Below are 19117 nucleotides of genomic sequence, written 5' to 3' on the forward strand. Positions count from 1 at the left end.
ACCATAAGGTGTGTTAAAGAACTTCCTGGTTCAATCTATAAAAACATAAACTTCTAGGTGCTTTAACAATACATGCGCTCATGTGTATCTAATAACTCAGTTTAACAGACAACATACTGTAAACTTGGCTAATTATTTCCACACAAGCTTTGCACATGCAGGTGGGTCTGCTTGAAACAATGTTGAGAACTGCAGTTTTATGAGTGTCAAACGATTCATCTCAGACCTTCCACTCCCAATACACTGTGTGGGCTATAAAGACTTATAAATTCTCATGATGTGTTTGAGGAAATGTGAGTGTATCGGGAAGTTACAGGAAATGTTAAATAGTAACTCAAGGCATAATACTACCTTCTGTGTTGAAGAAAGTGACTCACCCCACATGCGTGTGTATCTAGGGAGCGAAATCAGACAATACAAAAACACAGATGACACCTGATAGACAACCACACATCACTGAGTCTCTCTAGTGATGACCGTGTGGAGCCACGATAATACATACATACATACTCAAAGGAGAAAGTGATGGATCGACAACACTTGGTGAGTGAAAATGAATGTAAAATGCCTTTTATTGAATAATAATAACAACAATAATACGAACTGTTTATTTGGGCATTTACTATGGAATTATTTTAAAATGGTAATTTGGTACTAAATACCTAGATGACACAAGCTTGTCTTTCTGTTCGGCATATTACTTTTTTTGTGTCTTGACGAAATTCACATCCTGCAAAAGGCCAATAATATATATATATATATATATATATATATATATATGTGTGTGTGTGTGTGTGTGTATATAGTAATATAAGGCTACATCTATTATTCTAAGTTTCTGCAATTTTCAGTGTAAAATATTTTAATTTTTTTTTGTATTTGTTTTTAGAAGCAACAGAAAGCAATGGCGGGTCTGGAAAAGAATTCAACTGACTGTCTTCCTATTGACGATTACGTAAAAACATATTATCTGCCAGTGATGTACAGCATCATTTCTGTTGTTGGACTTATGGGAAACTTACTGGCAATCGTAATTTACCTGGCAAAACTAAGGCCCTGGAAGAGCAGCAGCATTATAATGGTGAATCTGGCAGTAGCTGATCTGCTGTATGCGTTGAGTTTACCTGTGCTGATCCAGTTTTACATAACCAGAAACTGGGTCTCTGGAGAGTTCATGTGCCGTTTCATTCGCTTCTGCTTCTACTACAACCTCTATGGCAGTATCCTCTTCCTAACCTGCCTTAGCATCTTCCGTTACATTGCAGTGGTGTACCCGCTGAAGGCTGCTGAGATTCGGAGGAAAAGATGGGGCACTTTGGCTTGTCTGGCAGTCTGGGCCGTTTCCCTGGTGGAAATTGGCCCGATGCTGGGGATGATAACAGTGCAACAGAAGGACAACTTGACAAAATGCCTTGATTTCGCCAGTAATGATCCACAGGTGGTGTGGTGGTATGGTTGGATACTCACAGTGTTTGGATATGTGTTGCCATTGCTGGTGGTGTGCTGGAATTACACACACATTGCAGGCTCTCTGGGCAGCAGCGTATCCAGACACAGTCCGAGTCGTTCCAGAGTTCGCATGCTTTCCATTCTGATTCTGGTCGTGTTTGTGCTGTGCTTCTTGCCATATCATATCATGCGTTTACTGAGGGTGGATAGCCTGCGCAGAACTGAAGTGTCATGCATTCAGAGGAGAGGCATCCATGCAGCCTACGTATTGACACGACCCCTGGCTGGCCTCAACACTTTCTTTAACCTAGCACTTTATACATTGGCAGGGGACAAGTTTCAACAGGCTTTCTGGAGCTTTGTGCACGGGAGGGAGCGCACGAGCAGCACAATATCTGTAATCCACTCTCCAAACATGTCAAAAACAGACCTTCTGAAGATCTGATACATTAAGTGTCTATATATTATGAAGTGTGTGCATACTGTGTATGTACTATGTCTTGTAAGTCTTGTGCTTTTTATGCTTTCTTTTTAAAAGAAAAAATCTTGCTGACCCCAAACATTGTGTAAATATGGATATTAATACTGGTCTCATTTTACAAAGACTCCTCAAAATATAAAAAAGTGGATAATAGAATTTGAACTACCGTACGACTTCTGTTTTTATCTTGTACTGTAAATATTATGAACATTTTTAATGAAAATATATATTACTGTCCAAACAATTAATAAATAACATATAAAAACGATGAAATTGTTACATATGAACTGTTAAATAAATATCTAAATTATAAAAATGTGTAGATATATACATAACAGACCCCAAGAAAAAGAAAAAAGGAAAAAAAATCTATTTAAAGGTACAAAAATATTTGGGTATGTTTTGCTTGAAACACTTAATTCCAGAAATTAATTCTGGGTCATTTGGGTAAGACGTTTTTCTATTCATTTAAAAAGATTCTCCACTCATCCGTGAGATTTCATCCACTCTTGGGAAATCTTATTCTCCACCACTCCACGGATGAGTGGCCACACAAAACAAGACATCCTTCGATTACCTGGATGACTAATAATCTTTACAGACAAGGAAACACACTGGTATTTATGGGGAGCTATTTCAATCCCAGAAGTACTACAGTAGACATTAGATAGGTTATTACATTACAGTAAGGAAGTATTATAAGCAGCCTGACATTCCTTCAATTCAGTCAGTTTTCAGCAATCATCAACAATGAACATTGCTGTCTGATGTTAAGATGTGTTGCTCCATTGTAATGTCTGTAAGGACTGTCAAAACCTTAAATGAGCTTTTAAAAGGCAGAAGACTTCGTACACAAAAGAACAATTGGTGTGGAAATGAACAAAGCTCATCCTTTGTACACAAACATCTGCTGATCAATGTTGTTTGTTCAGTTCATCATATCAACTGTGTTGACTCAATTATTCATTTTTAGGTACTTACACTCTCTTGTACCCACTCACATGCAACCTTCACTTAGTGCCACTGACTGAATCTTTTTCAAAGCATTTGAGTCACTGAGATCAAGAGAATCAAAATCCCCTCCACTATCTTAGGCATGCAAAGGTATTACCATGTTTGGACTTATGCTTCTACTTTGGAAATATTTTTTGAAGAGATTAGTATAATAGTATTAGAATACTGGTTTTCGTTGATGATTAAAATAAAATCTCAAACAGGAATTTTGAAACTGTGATTTAAACTTAAATTGCCAGCAAGGTGCTAAAAGAGATTGTCCAATCAAGCACAAACTGGACAGTCAGACAAGTTTCCCTCTTGTAGTTTGGATTAATATTCGAAATTCCCATCTATCTATTTACCTTATGTTGTAAAATGAAATGTGAATTTTAACACTGACTTTACCCATAAAACAAAAATGACATATAAATATTAGAAATGCGAGCCTGATTAGCCAACTGACAGCTCTGTTGTCTTCCATGTGCATATGGTGATGGTTAAAAAAAACTTGCACAGAAACAACAGTGGCAAAGTTCATCTGTTAATATTGCAGGTTAATTATTGACATTGTTGTAGGCATAACAACAATAACAATCACAAAAAACAAAGTTTGGTGCCTTTTTTATTCTGATTTTTCCTCCTCACACGTGAGTAACAAAGACATTAAAAACTTTTAATGAAAAGGCTATTTCAAGTGTTCTTAAAATTTGATTCCTAATGACCTTTCTCTAGCAGGTCACTCCAACTTTTTTGTAAAGGTGCACCAAGTAATGTTTTTCAGTTTTGAGTTTTTCAGTTACCAGCTCTATTTTAAAAATACCACAAAATCACCTGTGTATTTGTCACCATGATTAACTTAGGGATAACTAAAGGGATAGCTCACCCAAAAAAAATTTATATTTATCTGCTTACCTACAGGGCATCCAAATGTAGGTGACTTTGTTTCTTCAGTAGAACACTCAATAACACAAACCGTTGCAGTCTGTCTTATTAAGTCTTATAAAGTCTTATAAAGGAGGTGAATGGGAAGTGGGGACCACTATTGTACAGAATAAAACAGATTTTTCTGGCATCTTCATCTTATTTTAAACATGCCAGAAGCGCAATTTGTTTAGGTCTATAACTTTTTAAGGTAAATACTCCAATAGACTGTAAAGCTATTTAAATACAATTATTCAGTTATTTGTTCACATGTTATGAGCAATCAATGCAGAATGCATTCTTTACACAACCCTGTGTAAAGAATAGGTAACATTAAAACATCGGTGGAGTTTCTCCGCCCTCTAGTGGTTGAGTCACAAAAACGTAATGCTTCACCCCCTGGTTCAATATAATTAAAATATTTAGAGAAATACATCATATTTGAGCATCACTTTAAGACTAAATTTTAAGTGTATTTATCAAACAAGCCAAAACAGCAAAAATTACATACTTATTAACATCTGCATTTCCCATAAGGGGTTGTTTTTAATATCATATTGCACTTTAGTGAACAAAGCAATTAAAACACATTGCAACACTTATATTCATTTCAGATCACTCACACACACAGAGAGAGAGAGATACTCACAAACTTGCATTGGTACATAATCTCAGGTCTTCTGGCCTCACACAATAAAGGCTCAGATGTGACCCTGGACCCTGGTCTTAAGCTGCTGGGGAATATTTTTAGCAATAGCCAAAAAAACACTGTATGGGTAAGAAATTATAGATTTTTGTTTTATGACAAAAATCATTAGGATATTAGGTAAATCATGTTCCATGAAGATATTTTGTACATTTATCTTCCGTAAATATATCAAAACTTAATTTTTGATTAGTAATATGCATTGCTAAGAACTTAATTTGGACATCATCAAAGGCGATTTTCTCAGTATGTGTGTTTTTTTTTTTTTTTGCACCCTCAGATTCCAGATTTTCAAATAGTTGTATCTCAGCCAAATATTGCCTAATAAGCATAGATCAACGGAAAGCTTATTTATTCAGCTTTCAGATAATGTATAAATATCAATTTCGAAAAATTGTCACTTAAGACTGGTTTTATGGCCCAGGGTCACAAATAATAATTACAATAATAAAACACACACACACACACACAAATAGCAGCACATATTCAAGTTAACAACATATGGAACATCATATACAAACAAAACAAAACCGTAAACTTCAATCGTCATTTTTGGTCTAAAATCATACATTTCTTTAGCATTCCCATGTTCTCCATAACCATAATGAGCAATACCGATTTTTTATTTATTTTAGGAATAAATGATAACCCATGATCCTAAATTTTGTTTGGATGTGATTGATATGAGCAGTGTTTATATGTGTTATTCATTTGCCTAAGAATATGAGAATCAAGTTTTTAATAGGTGCCACAAAGCACAGACCAGAAAAGGCTTTCTTTTAACCTGCCAGTGATTTAAGGATGTAAAAAAAAATCCTCAAGCACTTACCTTTGACCTGGAAGTTCTAGCTTCAGAAAAATTCTCCCAGACAGTAAAAGTTTTAGTGAGGACTACAGAAATATGTGAAACAGCAATGTGGATGAAACAAATACTCACCCATTCATTCAGTCTTCCTGAAACAAACACACTTCTCTCTTGCTGCATAGTGCAGTACAAGATTCATCCTGTGTACAAATATTCCTGTAGTATTTTTCATGCTCCATTCCAGGTCAAATGTGAACTATTGATACAGGCAACTGACCTATTGTTAACTGTGTACAATCTCTTTTCTTTTCTTCTCTTTTTTTTTTTTCTTTTGCTTTTTTGTTCTTGTGAATTTTCTTTCACCTTTAGGCGGCATACAAGCTTCAATTGTTTTCACATTCCAGCTGTGCTATTTTTAACTTTTTTTTTTGCATTCCTTATTTGCATCATCTCTCAAGTCAGGAGCATTGTTTTAAGTGAAAAATTAAAGTGTTCCATTTATTACACAATCTCAGTTTTGAAACCATTCAGTAAATGTCCACTTAATTCCACATAATTACTAAGTTATGGCTTTGTGAGCTGGATGTGTCATTTTTTTTTCTTTCATACTTTTAGCATTTTTAAATCATGACGAACACTGTTTTTTTATAATAACAATAAAAAATTTAAATGTTCTTCTTGTGCAAGTCCAATAAATCAAACTCGACAAAAACTAAAAATAATTTTAAATATCTTTTAGTGCTAGCAGTAGTAACTGTAACATTTCTCTGCTACTACTGTATGTCACAGTCTGCTAGCCCTGAATCTTACAACATATTATTGAGAAACTACTACTACTACAGATTGTAGAGATTCTCAGTACAGACCGTCTCAATGCTCTAAGTTTGCTTCTTTTAAAGACAGAGAGAGCTCTGATAGAGTGTCTACTGAGAACTTTACTGGCCACAGGCCTGAGTATAAAAAGAAATGTCAGCATTTTATTCCATTCACTGTCTGTTTCTGAATGCAAGAACACATCTTGGGCCCTATTTTAACGATCTGAAACGCAAGTGTCAAAGCGCAAAGCGCAAGTAAGTTTGTGGGCGGGTCTCGGCGCTGTTGCTATTTTCCCGGCGGGATAAATGGCTCTTGCGCCCGGCGCAAATCTAAAATGGGTTGGTCTGAAGTAGCTTCATTATTCATAGGTGTGGTTTGGGCGTAACGTGAAATAAACCAATCAGAGCGTCATCCAACATTCCCTTTAAAAGCAGGTGCGCAAGTTCCATTATGGATTGCTATTATTATGGCGTATTTACCAGGCGCACGCCAGGAGCGGTTCACAGCCGAGGAGACTGATGTTCTTGTAAGAGCAGTGGAAGACAGAGAAGTTGTGTTGTATGGGGATGGGAGAAACCCACCCAAAATAGCGTCGGTTAAACAGGCGTGGGAGGAAATAGCCACAATTGTTTCATCGATTTTTTTTTTCCTGGTTCTTGACGGACAAACCAATTTGCCAGATGTCCTTAAATACATATATGACCTCAAACAGGTCTGATCCTTAATTACTACAATTAGCCTGAATAATTTGTAAGCTAGATTTATGCCTATTTTTTCACATCTTCGTGGCACACCACAATGATTTCCGTCATCTCATGTGTTAATATTTTTTTTAAGTGTAACAATTTATGATTTCCAAAAATAACTGTTGCATCTGTGTAGATTACATGAGCAAAGTGTATGCGCGTTGTGCACGCTATACATTATGGTCAAGCATGCGCCCTTAAAATAGCATAATGAACAACGCGCAACGCGCCACTGACTTTAGACTAGTTTTTTTCTGGTCAGTGGCGCAATTGTTTAATGGTACAGCAAAATAGCACCAGGGATTGTTTGCGCCGGAACACGCCTCCTTTTTTGCGCTGAACCGCCCAGGGAGCGCAAGTTCATTCACTAGTTTAGCGACGTGCTTCTGTGGAGGGAAAAGCGCGCTTTGCGCGAGTGCAAAATAGGAATGACACATGCGTCGGTGTACAAAGTCAATTGCGCTGGGTGCAAGATAGGGCCCCTTGGGCCCTATTTTAACGATCTGAAACGCAAGTGTCAAAGCGCGAAGCGCAAGTAAGTTTGTGGGCGGGTCTCGGCGCTGTTGCTATTTTCCCGGCGGGATAAATGGCTCTTGCGCCCGGCGCAAATCTAAAATGGGTTGGTCTGAAGTAGCTTCATTATTCATAGGTGTGGTTTGGGCGTAACGTGAAATAAACCAATCAGAGCGTCATCCAACATTCCCTTTAAAAGCAGGTGCGCAAGTTCCATTATGGATTGCTATTATTATGGCGTATTTACCTGGCGCACGCCAGGAGCGGTTCACAGCCGAGGAGACTGATGTTCTTGTAAGAGCAGTGAAAGACAGAGAAGTTGTGTTGTATGGGGATGGGAGAAACCCACCCAAAATAGCGTCGGTTAAACAGGCGTGGGAGGAAATAGCCACAATTGTTTCATCGATTTTTTTTTTCCTGGTTCTTGACGGACAAACCAATTTGTCAGATGTCCATAAATACATATATGACCTCAAACAGGTCTGATCCTTAATTACTACAATTAGCCTGAATAATTTGTAAGCTAGATTTATGCCTATTTTTTCACATCTTCGTGGCACACCACAATGATTTCCGTCATCTCATGTGTTAATATTTTTTTTTAAGTGTAACAATTTATGATTTCCAAAAATAACTGTTGCATCTGTGTAGATTACATGAGCAAAGTGTATGCGCGTTGTGCACGCTATACACTATGGTCAAGCGTGCGCCCTTAAAATAGCATAATGAACAACGCGCAACGCGCCACTGACTTTAGACTAGTTTTTTTTCTGGTCAGTGGCGCAATTGTTTAATGGTACAGCAAAATAGCACCAGGGATTGTTTGCGCCGGAACACGCCTCCTTTTTTGCGCTGAACCGCCCAGGGAGCGCAAGTTCATTCACTAGTTTAGCGACGTGCTTCTGTGGAGGGAAAAGCGCGCTTTGCGCAGGTGCAAAATAGGAATGACACATGCGTCGGTGTACAAAGTCAATTGCGCTGGGTGCAAGATAGGGCCCCTTGAGTGTACACCCTTTAAAGGGTTAGTTCACCTGAGAATGAAAATTTGTCCATCTTCTTCTCACCCTCGAAGCATCCTTGGAGCCGTTTGAGGGACATTTTATTACAGATGCATGCACTTTATTTCACGTCTTCTGAACTGTTGACAACGAACACCCACTTACCCCCATTGAAAGGCTTGGAAGAGTAAGGACAATATTTAATATAACTTTGATTGAATTATTCTGAAAGAGGAAAGTTGCATACACCTAGGATGCTTCGAGGGTGAGTAGACAATGGATGAATTTTCATTCTCGGTTGAAATAACCCTTTAACATTGAAAGTGCTGTACCTTTATATATCTCTGTGGTGTAGGGTTTGTTGTTCCTTCACAAAGATGTTGGAGGTTGCATGGCAATTGAACACAGATCCTCCTTTTTCAGCAATTGATTTGCAGTCTATATCTACATCATAGTCTCAATTTCATTGCAAAGGAATCAGAAGAAATCTTGAATAAACAACACTGCAAAAAAACAAAACAAAAATATAAATAATAATAATAATAAATGTCCTTAATCAGTGTTTTTTTTCATGTTTTACAGTAAAACCATTTAAACCATTGAAACAATTCAGAAAAAGAAAAATCTGAGAGCTAAATAAGAACTTGTATGTATAAATGCTAAAAGTTGCTGCATGTGACTGGCTTTGTACTTGTACCAGGCAAAATGATAAAATATAAAGTTTAATATGTTTTGTTCAAAATAAAAATATTAACACTCCTCAGAGAATATTTACCATAGGCAAGCTTACAAGCTTTCTTTCAAAACCATAAAAAAGTACTGACCCCAAACTTTTTAACAGTATTTTATATTCAAATGTAAGTTTTTTTGTTTGTTTGTTCGTTTGTTTTTTAAGCGTACCATTACATATAGCCTATATTTTTTTTTTTTTTTTTTTTTTGCTTTTCAGGTAATTTTATTTATGTATTTATTTTCCCAAAAAATAAGTAAAAAATACTGCTTGGGGCAATGTTTTTTTGCAGTGGAACAGGCCCCATGATAAAAGAAACTTATTGGAGTTTCTTATTATTTTAACTTATTAAACTTATTATTATAGTGCTAAACTAAAAGAAAGACCTTCTCTTCCTCTGGTGAGCTATTATATTTCACTGTATCCTAGTGAATGTTTCCAGGAGGAATCACCAGTGGACCACTTGGCTGGAATAGTCCTCAGTTGTGGTGACCTGAGGCTGGTTTCCCACACTGGACTGTCTGCTCTGGTTGACTCGGTGCTCCCTGAGCCAGCGTCTCACTTCACGCCTCTTCAATCTCTCCTCCTGCCGCTCACGCTGACGAATAAACTGGTATCTCTGCAGGAAAAGGTCCTTGGCAAAATCATACAACTGCATATCCAGGAAATTCAGTTGCTCAATGCGTCTGCGCATGTCGTCACGCAGCTCCACATTTGCGGCACGCGTGCTGTTGATCTGCATGAAGGCGGAAATGAACTGCAGACGGAAAGTGCGCTCGAACAGGTACTGTGTCTTGCGCTGGAACTCTGTCAGGCCGTAGAAGGCCATGTTCTTCAAGTTACTCATGGCACTGGCCAGGAGAATGGGGTTGCGTTCGCTCTCGTTCATGGTGGAGAGGTTGTAGCAGCCCACCAGGCTGAGATCGGCCAGCATGCGTACCTGCCGGTTGTTGGCCAGGTTTGAAGGGCAGTCCGTGAACTCGTGCAGGGAGACCCCTGACCAGTCATCTCCGTTATAACAGGTGGGCAGCTCATCCTGTGTGGGCGAGCGGCCGTCACACATGTGAAGGGAAGTCTTCCAGGTGGCACCACGCTGCACGTGCTTCCATTCACTCAGGTAACGTGACACAGGATCTCGCAGCATGGTGATATAGTAGAAGTTCCTGAAATGATAATCACAAAGGTACTTCAAATTATCTTTTTACTTTCTCTCTAGCTACATAGTTTGTGTTTCACACTGTAGAACAAAACATGAAAGTTTCTTCAAGTAATGTTAACCACAAGCCTTAGCTTACTCATAAAACTGTTTTATGAGTAGAGATTGTGAGCAATAATCTGAAGAATGCAGGTAAACATGGTCAAATGTGTCTTCTAAATGACTAACTGTTAAGCAAAAACGAACTTTCCTAATACATTGCTAAAATACAATTTATCAAGCATATAAAATCATATCGTTGTGGTGTTCAAAGTCCTTATATAGCACCTTATTTGTATTTAAATAGTAATTAACATTATAGAACCAAATGTGAGTAAAACATGGTAAAATTAGTTTGCTAAATGACTAAACGTGAATTATTTTTTTGCAAATGTTTCTAATCTACAATTTGTCAAGCATGTACACTCACCTCTGTGTGATGTCTAAAGTCATTATATAGCATCTTGTAAGCAAATTAATTGACAATTCATGTTATATAGCAAAACATTAAAGTGTCAGTAACACAGGTCACAGTATCACAGGTCTTAATTGAATCGTGAGCAAAAATATGCAGAATGGTGTTTACTAAATGATCAAATGCAACAAAAACACTAACACTGCTCAACTACAATTTGTCAAGCATGTAAACTCACATCCTTGTGGTGTTTTAAGTCATTGAATAGCAACTTGTTAGCAATTATGTTGTAGAACTAAAACAAAAGAATCAAGTAATGTCAACCACAGACCTTATTTTACTCATAACTGTAAACCAGAATAGTGTCAACATAAAAAAAAAACCTTCTCTAAAAACCCACAGGAAATCCTAGAGGGAAACGCACGTCCTGATTTTGCCAAGTCCGATGTGTTCCTAGGTCAACATATTTTGTTGACCCTGGAACAACATTTTACTCCAAAAATATATTCTTAACCATATCCCTACACCTAAACCTAACCTTAACCATGAGTAATCCCTAAAATCAGAGGAAATGATAGATGAATGTCACTGATGTACAAGCACCAAACACTGATTTTAAGCATAAACTTCACAAAATCTATAAACTGGTTCTTCAAATCTGATTGGTTAATCACAATGTTGTTCCAGGGTCAACAACGATGTTGTCCCAGGAACATGTCTCACTTGGTAAAATCAGGTTAGGCGAGGGAAACCATGGAGAATTAGCCTTTCTGGTAAGTGAATTAGAATAATGACTGAACAGCTCTGTTCTGCAATGCTTCATGTTATTCTTTCTCATAAAAATCTGTGATAACCCTGATAAACCTATCAACCTGTCATCTAACCTCAACATTTCAGTCATACAGTGTAATCCACTAGCACTTTCAGCACAGAGGAGCTGCAAAACAGAATATATTCTTTTTACACACGACTGCATCTCTCACAGAGAGAGACCATCTTCTCAGTCCTTGTTAGCTGGAGGACAGCCACAGAAGGGCATGTTTCAATTAATCCGTCCTTAGCATTGCAGCATGGAGGATAAATAGTGACATACTGAAAAAAATTACTTAAAACGCAAAAGCAAAAACAGTGTATCTTTTTAGTGCGCTACTTATGCCATTTTATGAAATTAAAAAATATTTTTTTTTTTCAGTCAGCCTAGCAAGTTAATAACATATCCTGCTTGCATAGCATAGCACTATAAATCTATTTTTATTAGCTAAAACAGAATTTCCGGTTTCCAACCAGAGAGACCTGCACTCGACATGAGAGGGACACATTCATTCACAATACAGGTGTTTTTACCCTGCATGGCATGTGCTGGGCTTCATGTCTTTTACAGTAGGTAAGTGTATTTCCGAGTGAAACAGAATATCAAACAGGACAAAAATGGATTGTGAGAAAGGACTGAATGGTGAAAAGTGGGTGTTACAGTACGTACCAGAAGGGAGCCAATGCAAATCGAAATGAAATAAAATGATGCCTACTTTAAATCCAATAGCCCACATGGACAATTTTGTGGCATTTTGATTAAAGGTTATCACAACATTTAATTTGTAATGACTCGCTGAATGAGTCAATTAAATTTTTAGAATATAACAGGAAAATGCATTAAGAAACAATACGTAAAATTTTTATTTGTTCACTTTTTCTAATTGTAATGGTATCTACAGTATTATCAGAAATTACAGCTGTATCTGACGCTGTTAAGAACAGTCATAGATCTACATTCACAGTCAATTAGATTGTCAACCCTTGTACATCACAACTGTTATCTTTTGCGGTTACATTTGAAAAACACGTGAGGGAACAGATGCCACCAAAGTGTTATTAGCAGCAGGCCGATGTGTTAATGAAGAGAGAGGAACCAGGCACAGTCATGGTCCGATGGAGGACTGAAGCAAGTGGCGACAGCCTCTGTGCTGAGAAGAATAGTGAATGAGGCAGTTCTGATGTTCCCCAAGAGAGGACAGGCGCCTCTCACCTTCTCCGACTCCTGAAGCTTTCAAGGGCTTTGATTGTATAGCACCTCTGAAGAGTGGTCTGTAGCGGATTGAAAACTAGCACCAAGCAATAAATCATGTAACAAAAGTTTACATTACAATTAATTAACATTTGACATGATTGCACTCTGATAAAGTGAAATGTTATATAATGAAGGCATGGCCATCTATAAGTTCAATGAAATGTTTTCTTGTTAACTAAGAAAAAAGACCACTTTTAAAACCTTTTTAATCATACGTCTCACCACCTCATAAAAGCCAAGCCAATGTTGATTTCGGTTTTATTACAGACTCTCATTTTCCCTTCTTGCTTGTAAACGCTGATCTGTTTGGAGCAAAGCTTTTTTTAAGGCAGTCCCATAAAGTTAGCAAATAATAAAAAATAAAATGGCAGAGTTGCAGACCTTGGTATGCCAATAATAAGACCATATCTGACCTTTTTCTGCTTATGGGTATGACATACTTGGGCAAATTGGTGTATGAATGCATTTTTTTTTTAAACAAACAAACATCCTTACCACTCTTAACTATTAATCATTATCATACACTTATCAAAGTGTATTATGGATAAAGTAAACATGGTTTAATAACATTTGGTTATTTTGTAATAAAAAAGTTTACAGTGTAGCTTTAATACTACAGTAGTTTATGCCATTCAGTCCATGATTTGCAGGATTTAGCACAGTTTTATTTTAATACTATTATAGTATTTGTTCATTAATACTATTTGAATGAGCTGTTATTTTCAGAGCTATATGTCAGTATCTAATTCAGTAATTGTAAAAGGTTAAACCTGATTAAATCAATTTTAAAAATCTATTTTGACTTCATCTGAGTTTTGAAATATGTATTTTCTAAGTCACTCCTTCTGTCCCATTCTGTCCTCATTTGTAGTAGTCTTTAATCTGAGAAAGTATTCTAAAATATTTATACAGTACTTCAAAATATCTAAGTGGGAATAAATGAAACTACAAAGACTCCGCTGAGGAAGTATATATAGAAAAGTGATGCTCATATTTGTAACTGTGTCAGTGGAAAATCAGTAGCTAGCATTACATGATGATGATGTTGTGTGGGAGGAGAGACGTATCAAGGTTTAACACACACACACGCACACACATGTATAGAGGGGTGTCAGGCTGTAGGGTGTGATTAGAGCCCTGCCAGCAGCAGCTGTATCCGGCTCGTCTTTCAGAGTGGGTGGAGTGCAGACACTCTCTCATTAGCCTGTCCCAGGGACACAAATCACATGCAGGAAGTGGTGTCAGAACAAGCCGACTGCAAAAGGGTCATGGTGAGCGCCATCATTGTCAAAGTATATTAGCCTCAAACGGCTCCAGCTCATCCCTTTACCTCAGCCAAGAAAAACCCAGGTGCAATTGTGGTGAGCTGTGCTCATTTCTCTCTGCTCGATGATATTTATTTGAGTCATAGCCCACAACCGTTCCACGAAGCACACATTTCTGCCCACAAAGTGTTACTGAATAACTGGGAAATGTCTTCGAATATACTGTCTGCCTCTCTTGGCTTACAGTAACAGGAACAAATGAATTCAGGGGTTTCCAAACTTTTTAATGCCAATGAGCTCCAAATATGATGGTCACTTACAAAATGCTCTCTTCCAATAAACATAAAGACAGATATTTACTTCGCAGAATTTTTTTTTTTTTTTATTATAGTAGCACTTATGATGTCATTGTAAAATATTAAAATATTGTTACAAATATTAAAATACAATTTACATTAAAAGTAAAAGTTTATGCATATATATATTTTTTATCATTCTAATGCTGATTTGCTGATCAAATAACATTTCTTATCATCAATGAAATAGGGTTGTGCATTTTTTGATAGAAAGATCAAAAGAACAGCATTTATTTGAAACAGAAAACTTTACTTTCGCATTTGAACTGTTTAATGTATCCTTGCTGAATAAAAGTATTATTTAAATGAATTTATTTTTTAAACAGTAGCGTATGTAAATGTAAAAATATTAAAACATCTTTTCTGGAAGAAAAAAAAACTTAATTAGTGTGAGGTTGTTCTGTTTCGACTGAACTACTACTTTAAGGAAAGTTTGCAGCAAACAAGCAAAAATAGCTCCAGTGTTCATCTAAAGTAGACCAAGGCAAATGTGTTTAGAGATTACTTGAGGTTTACCAAATGTCTGAAATCGGAAGCCCAGTGAAGCTCTTCAAACCCAGGGAGAGCGATCGTGGAGTGGAACAATGTGTCTCAATAACACTCAGCTGTCAACGACTAGAGGCAATACGCCAAACACAGCTCAGCATGGCAGATTTCACAGAGTGCAGTAACTACAGGAAGCGTGAAAACAGGTGAAACCAGAGAAATTAAATGTCACAGCGCATTAATAAGTGATTCTTGGACTCCTCTGAGGATCTGCTAATACTAGGCACATTATTTTTAAATCAAAGTCGATCCTTGTGTAATGTGGAAAAAAAAAATCACGTTTAATATCCCAGTTGTCTCTATAAAGTTCTTAGATGAAAGGAAATTCACCCAAAATGGAAATCTGTTTAAAATGTATTCATTTTCAGGCCATCCAAGATGCAGATGAGTTTGAGATTTTGAGAAATTTAGCAAAACATTTGCTCACTAATGGATCCCCTGCAGTATCCAAACAGCTGATGAATACATCAAACACACAGCTTTTTGCTTTAGAGATGTTCCATGATGGACTGAAGTCGTGTGGATTACTTGTGGATAATTGTGATGTTTAATCAGCTGTTTTTCCTCTCATTCTGACAGCACCCATTCACTGCATAAAATCTATTAGTGAGCAAGTGGTGTATTGCTAAATTTATCAAGTCTGTTCTGATGAAGAAATAAGATCAACTTTATCTGGAAAGGCCCAAGGATAAGTTTTTTTTTTGTTTTGTTTTTTTTGAGGGGGGGGGGGGGTGAACTATTCCTGGAGCATTTGACTTGCATCTTCTGCTTTGTTATGTATGTTCACGTATCGTAATTAACAGATAACTCCATTAAATTTCATGAGTTAAGAAAGACCAACCTCTGAGCCAAATTCTTCTATTCTGCTACTCAACTACTTTTTGTAAGGCACAACACCAAACAGGAACATAAAGGTACCTTCAAATAGCATCATGTTAACTGAAACAGTCCAGACAGAGCTCTCCATTCTCTAGCTACTGCATGTCAGTTTCTGACCCGTGGGTTGTAATACCCTGTAATTTGCTACAATGGCACAATAGCACTCTTCTATTGTCTGTTCAATTACATGCTACCAATGAGACTAATACATGTAGCCAAAATATATGCTTGCTACTAATAGAAGGTTTAACTTTGTCTTTTGACTTGGCGAAGGCTTACTAGTAAGAAAAGATCTTGAAAAATCCCAGAATATTTTGTCTATTGCTTGAAGTGTTGTGACTGTTTAAGTGGCCTTCTGTGGAGAGATCAGCTAAAAAGAGAAGAAAAAAAAACTGATTTGCTGTAAAACTCCTTATAAGAGCCATTTTGTAGCTTCTTACTTTTTGTAGCTGTTATGGCTCTTTTATTCATCTCCACAGTATCTTTTTTTTCTGCAGTAAAATCTTCTCACCAACTCATATGTGTCTTTTCATATCTCACACCTTGCTGTATCAGATGCTGTGAAGTTCACACATTCACACTCACACACACATATGAACATCAGCAGAACACAAAATCACACACACAAACTCCTGTAGGACCTACAGTATATACTATTGTGAGGCTTCAAAGAGCCAGACATCCCACCAAAGATCTGGCCATTTTCACTTTTCTCACTGCTGAATTATTGAAAATTAATGCGCACACAAGGTGGTAATACAGCCACAGCTAGCAGACAAGCCATTACACCTTGGGTGTGAATTTAAATATTTTGTATAAACATATGCAGTTTTAAATGCCACACTCAGACATTAGAGTATAACATGCAGTGTAGGGGGTAACACATTACAAGTAACTTGAGTTATGTAATCAGATTACATTTTCAAGTAACTAGAAAAGTAACACATTACTTTTTATTTTACAAGAAAATATCTTGAGTTACTTTTTCAAAAAAGTAACGCTAGTTACTTTGTGTTCCCATTTATTGAATGACAAGTCTCCTGTCCCCATATTGGGAGAAATTGGAAGTACAGCGGTGTTGTGTGTGCTGTGTGAACATGATATCACTGTAGTTCTAGAAAAAATGTGAATGTGCCTTAATTCATCCCACTCGCAAAAAAAAAAAGATTTTGTATTTATCATAATTAATTAAAACAGTGAAATGCAAACTCAGAATAGGACACACACCTGTAATAATTACATGTTAAATAACACAAATGTATCTAATCCCATTTTATTAACGAGCTTTTTTTTTTTATTGCTACTGACCTTTGATGATCCAGTTCAACCATACTTAAATGCAAAAATGACTTTAAATAAACTAACAATTGTGTTTCATTGTTTTTTGTTTGTTTGTTTGTTTTTTATTGCTGAAGAGTGCTGAAGCTTCTTCTACTGTATTCTACTGTTCAGACATGAATTTACTTTTCCTTCAGCCTGAGGTTTATTCATTAGGGGAAGTCGTGGCCTAGTGGTTAGAGAGATTGACTTCTAACCCTAGGGCTGTGGGTTTGAATCTTGGGCTGGCAATACCATGACTTAGGAGCCCTTGAGCAAGACACCGAACCCCAAACTGCTACCCAAGCGCCACAGCATAAATGGCTGCCCACCGTTCAGTGTGTGTGTTCACTGCTGTGTGTGTGCACTTTGGATGGGTTAAATGCAGAGCACAAATTCTGAGAATGGGTCACCATACTTGGCTGAATGTCACGGCACTTTTCACTTTACCGTGATATAAACTTGTGTACATTCACTTGTTGAACTTTTCCCAAACTTTACTGCCAGACTAAAATATGTCGAGTGCAACATTTTGAAATATGATTTCTATGAACTGAAATACGACCTTTCATTGCATCTAAATGTTGTAGGACTCGCCTTCATTTTAGTTCAAATTGTCAGGTGATTTATTAAATGGCATACTGACCCGCAAAATGCAATTTTTGTTTAGTTCATAATTTTTAACACTGCATTTTGAACTTAAAAGTAACGTAATTTTATTGACAAAATTAACTGTAATCAAATTACATGAATTTAAAATGTAAAGCATTATTTTACTGCTACCAGGAAAAGAAATTAGATTACAGTAACACGTTTCTGTGTAACACGTTAAACCCAACTCTGAAAGTAACTAAGTAACATAATTAGTTACTTTTTCAGGGAGTAACGCAATATTGTAATGCATTACTTTTTAAAGTAACTTTCCCCAACTCTGATAACATGTATAACTTTATTAGTTTGGAAACTGTTAGAAATGTTAAAATAGTATAAAAAAAAAACCCTCTAAATTGTATGGTAATGTATAACCTTTGACTTTACTTTACATCTATTAATTATATTAATTTGTCAGATGCTAAAACTTCCCCACTAATTAAAATCTTGACCTTAGTAATGGTAATTTTGTTGTATCCGAAGTACATTTTGTAAAAAATAAAATAAAATAAAAAACACACACACACATACATATATATATATATATATATATATATATATACATATATACATATATACATATATACATATTATACTAAATACATTTCCAGCTTGAAAAATACATATTTAAAACATATATTCACAATATGATTATATGAAAGTATTCACAAAATATTCATTCAAACCCTCAAAACACAGATCGCCCAAAGATTTTTAAGCCCATTTTCTATGGACAAAGGTAACTGACACATGCGTTGCAATTCAGACTTCACTTAAGATTTTGGGTTAGGGTGACGTGTCTCTTCAGTCGCCCAGGGAAGCTGATGTATTTACAGTGCACAGTGACAGCATTATGATTGAGGCTGAGAATGCACTCAGCACCTCTATTGACTTCTGCCCTTTCCTCATTCAGTTTTCTTCCTGTGTCTCGCAGCCATCAGTTCTCCCGCGAAACCTCAGACCTTTCCTCTAAAGGTTGCTTAATTAATCATGCCTCTGATTTGGTTGTATTTCACTCAAATCTGAACTCCCTTCTCTGCTTTTTATCTCTCTTCCTCTGTTCGGCAACCGTCTATCACATATTTCGTCACTGTCCCCGTGTCCTATTCTTTTGCCTTAATTATTGGTATCAGATATGACATTTTGTCTCAGCACAGGGATATTCTCTGTGAAATTATATTGGACCAACATCATAGTGGGAGATAAACCTGTGGATAAGGAGGATCTTTCAGTGCTGTGAGAAGAGGAGAAGAACAGAGGCTAATAA

General features: G+C 36.7%; 2 protein-coding genes across 2 annotated transcripts in view; one reads left to right on the top strand and one right to left on the bottom strand.

Moving 5' to 3' along the window:
* Nucleotides 1-366: 366 nt before the first annotated feature.
* On the top strand, nucleotides 367-2207 carry LOC128020332 (2-oxoglutarate receptor 1-like). Its single transcript, XM_052607164.1, has 2 exons — nucleotides 367-543; nucleotides 890-2207. Exons 1-2 carry the CDS (start codon nucleotides 526-528, stop codon nucleotides 1892-1894), a joined length of 1023 nt encoding a protein of 340 aa, XP_052463124.1. The 5' UTR covers nucleotides 367-525; the 3' UTR covers nucleotides 1895-2207.
* Nucleotides 2208-7057: 4850 nt separating this feature from the next.
* LOC128019858 (heparan-sulfate 6-O-sulfotransferase 3-B-like) overlaps nucleotides 7058-19117 on the bottom strand; it is a 49898-nt gene continuing 37838 nt past the window's right edge. The window contains exon 2 of the mRNA XM_052606158.1: nucleotides 7058-10324. Within this exon, the coding sequence (XP_052462118.1) occupies nucleotides 9610-10324 (715 nt within the window). The 3' untranslated portion in view covers nucleotides 7058-9609. The remainder of the gene's footprint in view (nucleotides 10325-19117) is intronic.

The sequence above is a fragment of the Carassius gibelio genome, chromosome A9 (assembly GCF_023724105.1).
Source record: "Carassius gibelio isolate Cgi1373 ecotype wild population from Czech Republic chromosome A9, carGib1.2-hapl.c, whole genome shotgun sequence".
Lineage (NCBI taxonomy): Eukaryota > Metazoa > Chordata > Actinopteri > Cypriniformes > Cyprinidae > Carassius > Carassius gibelio.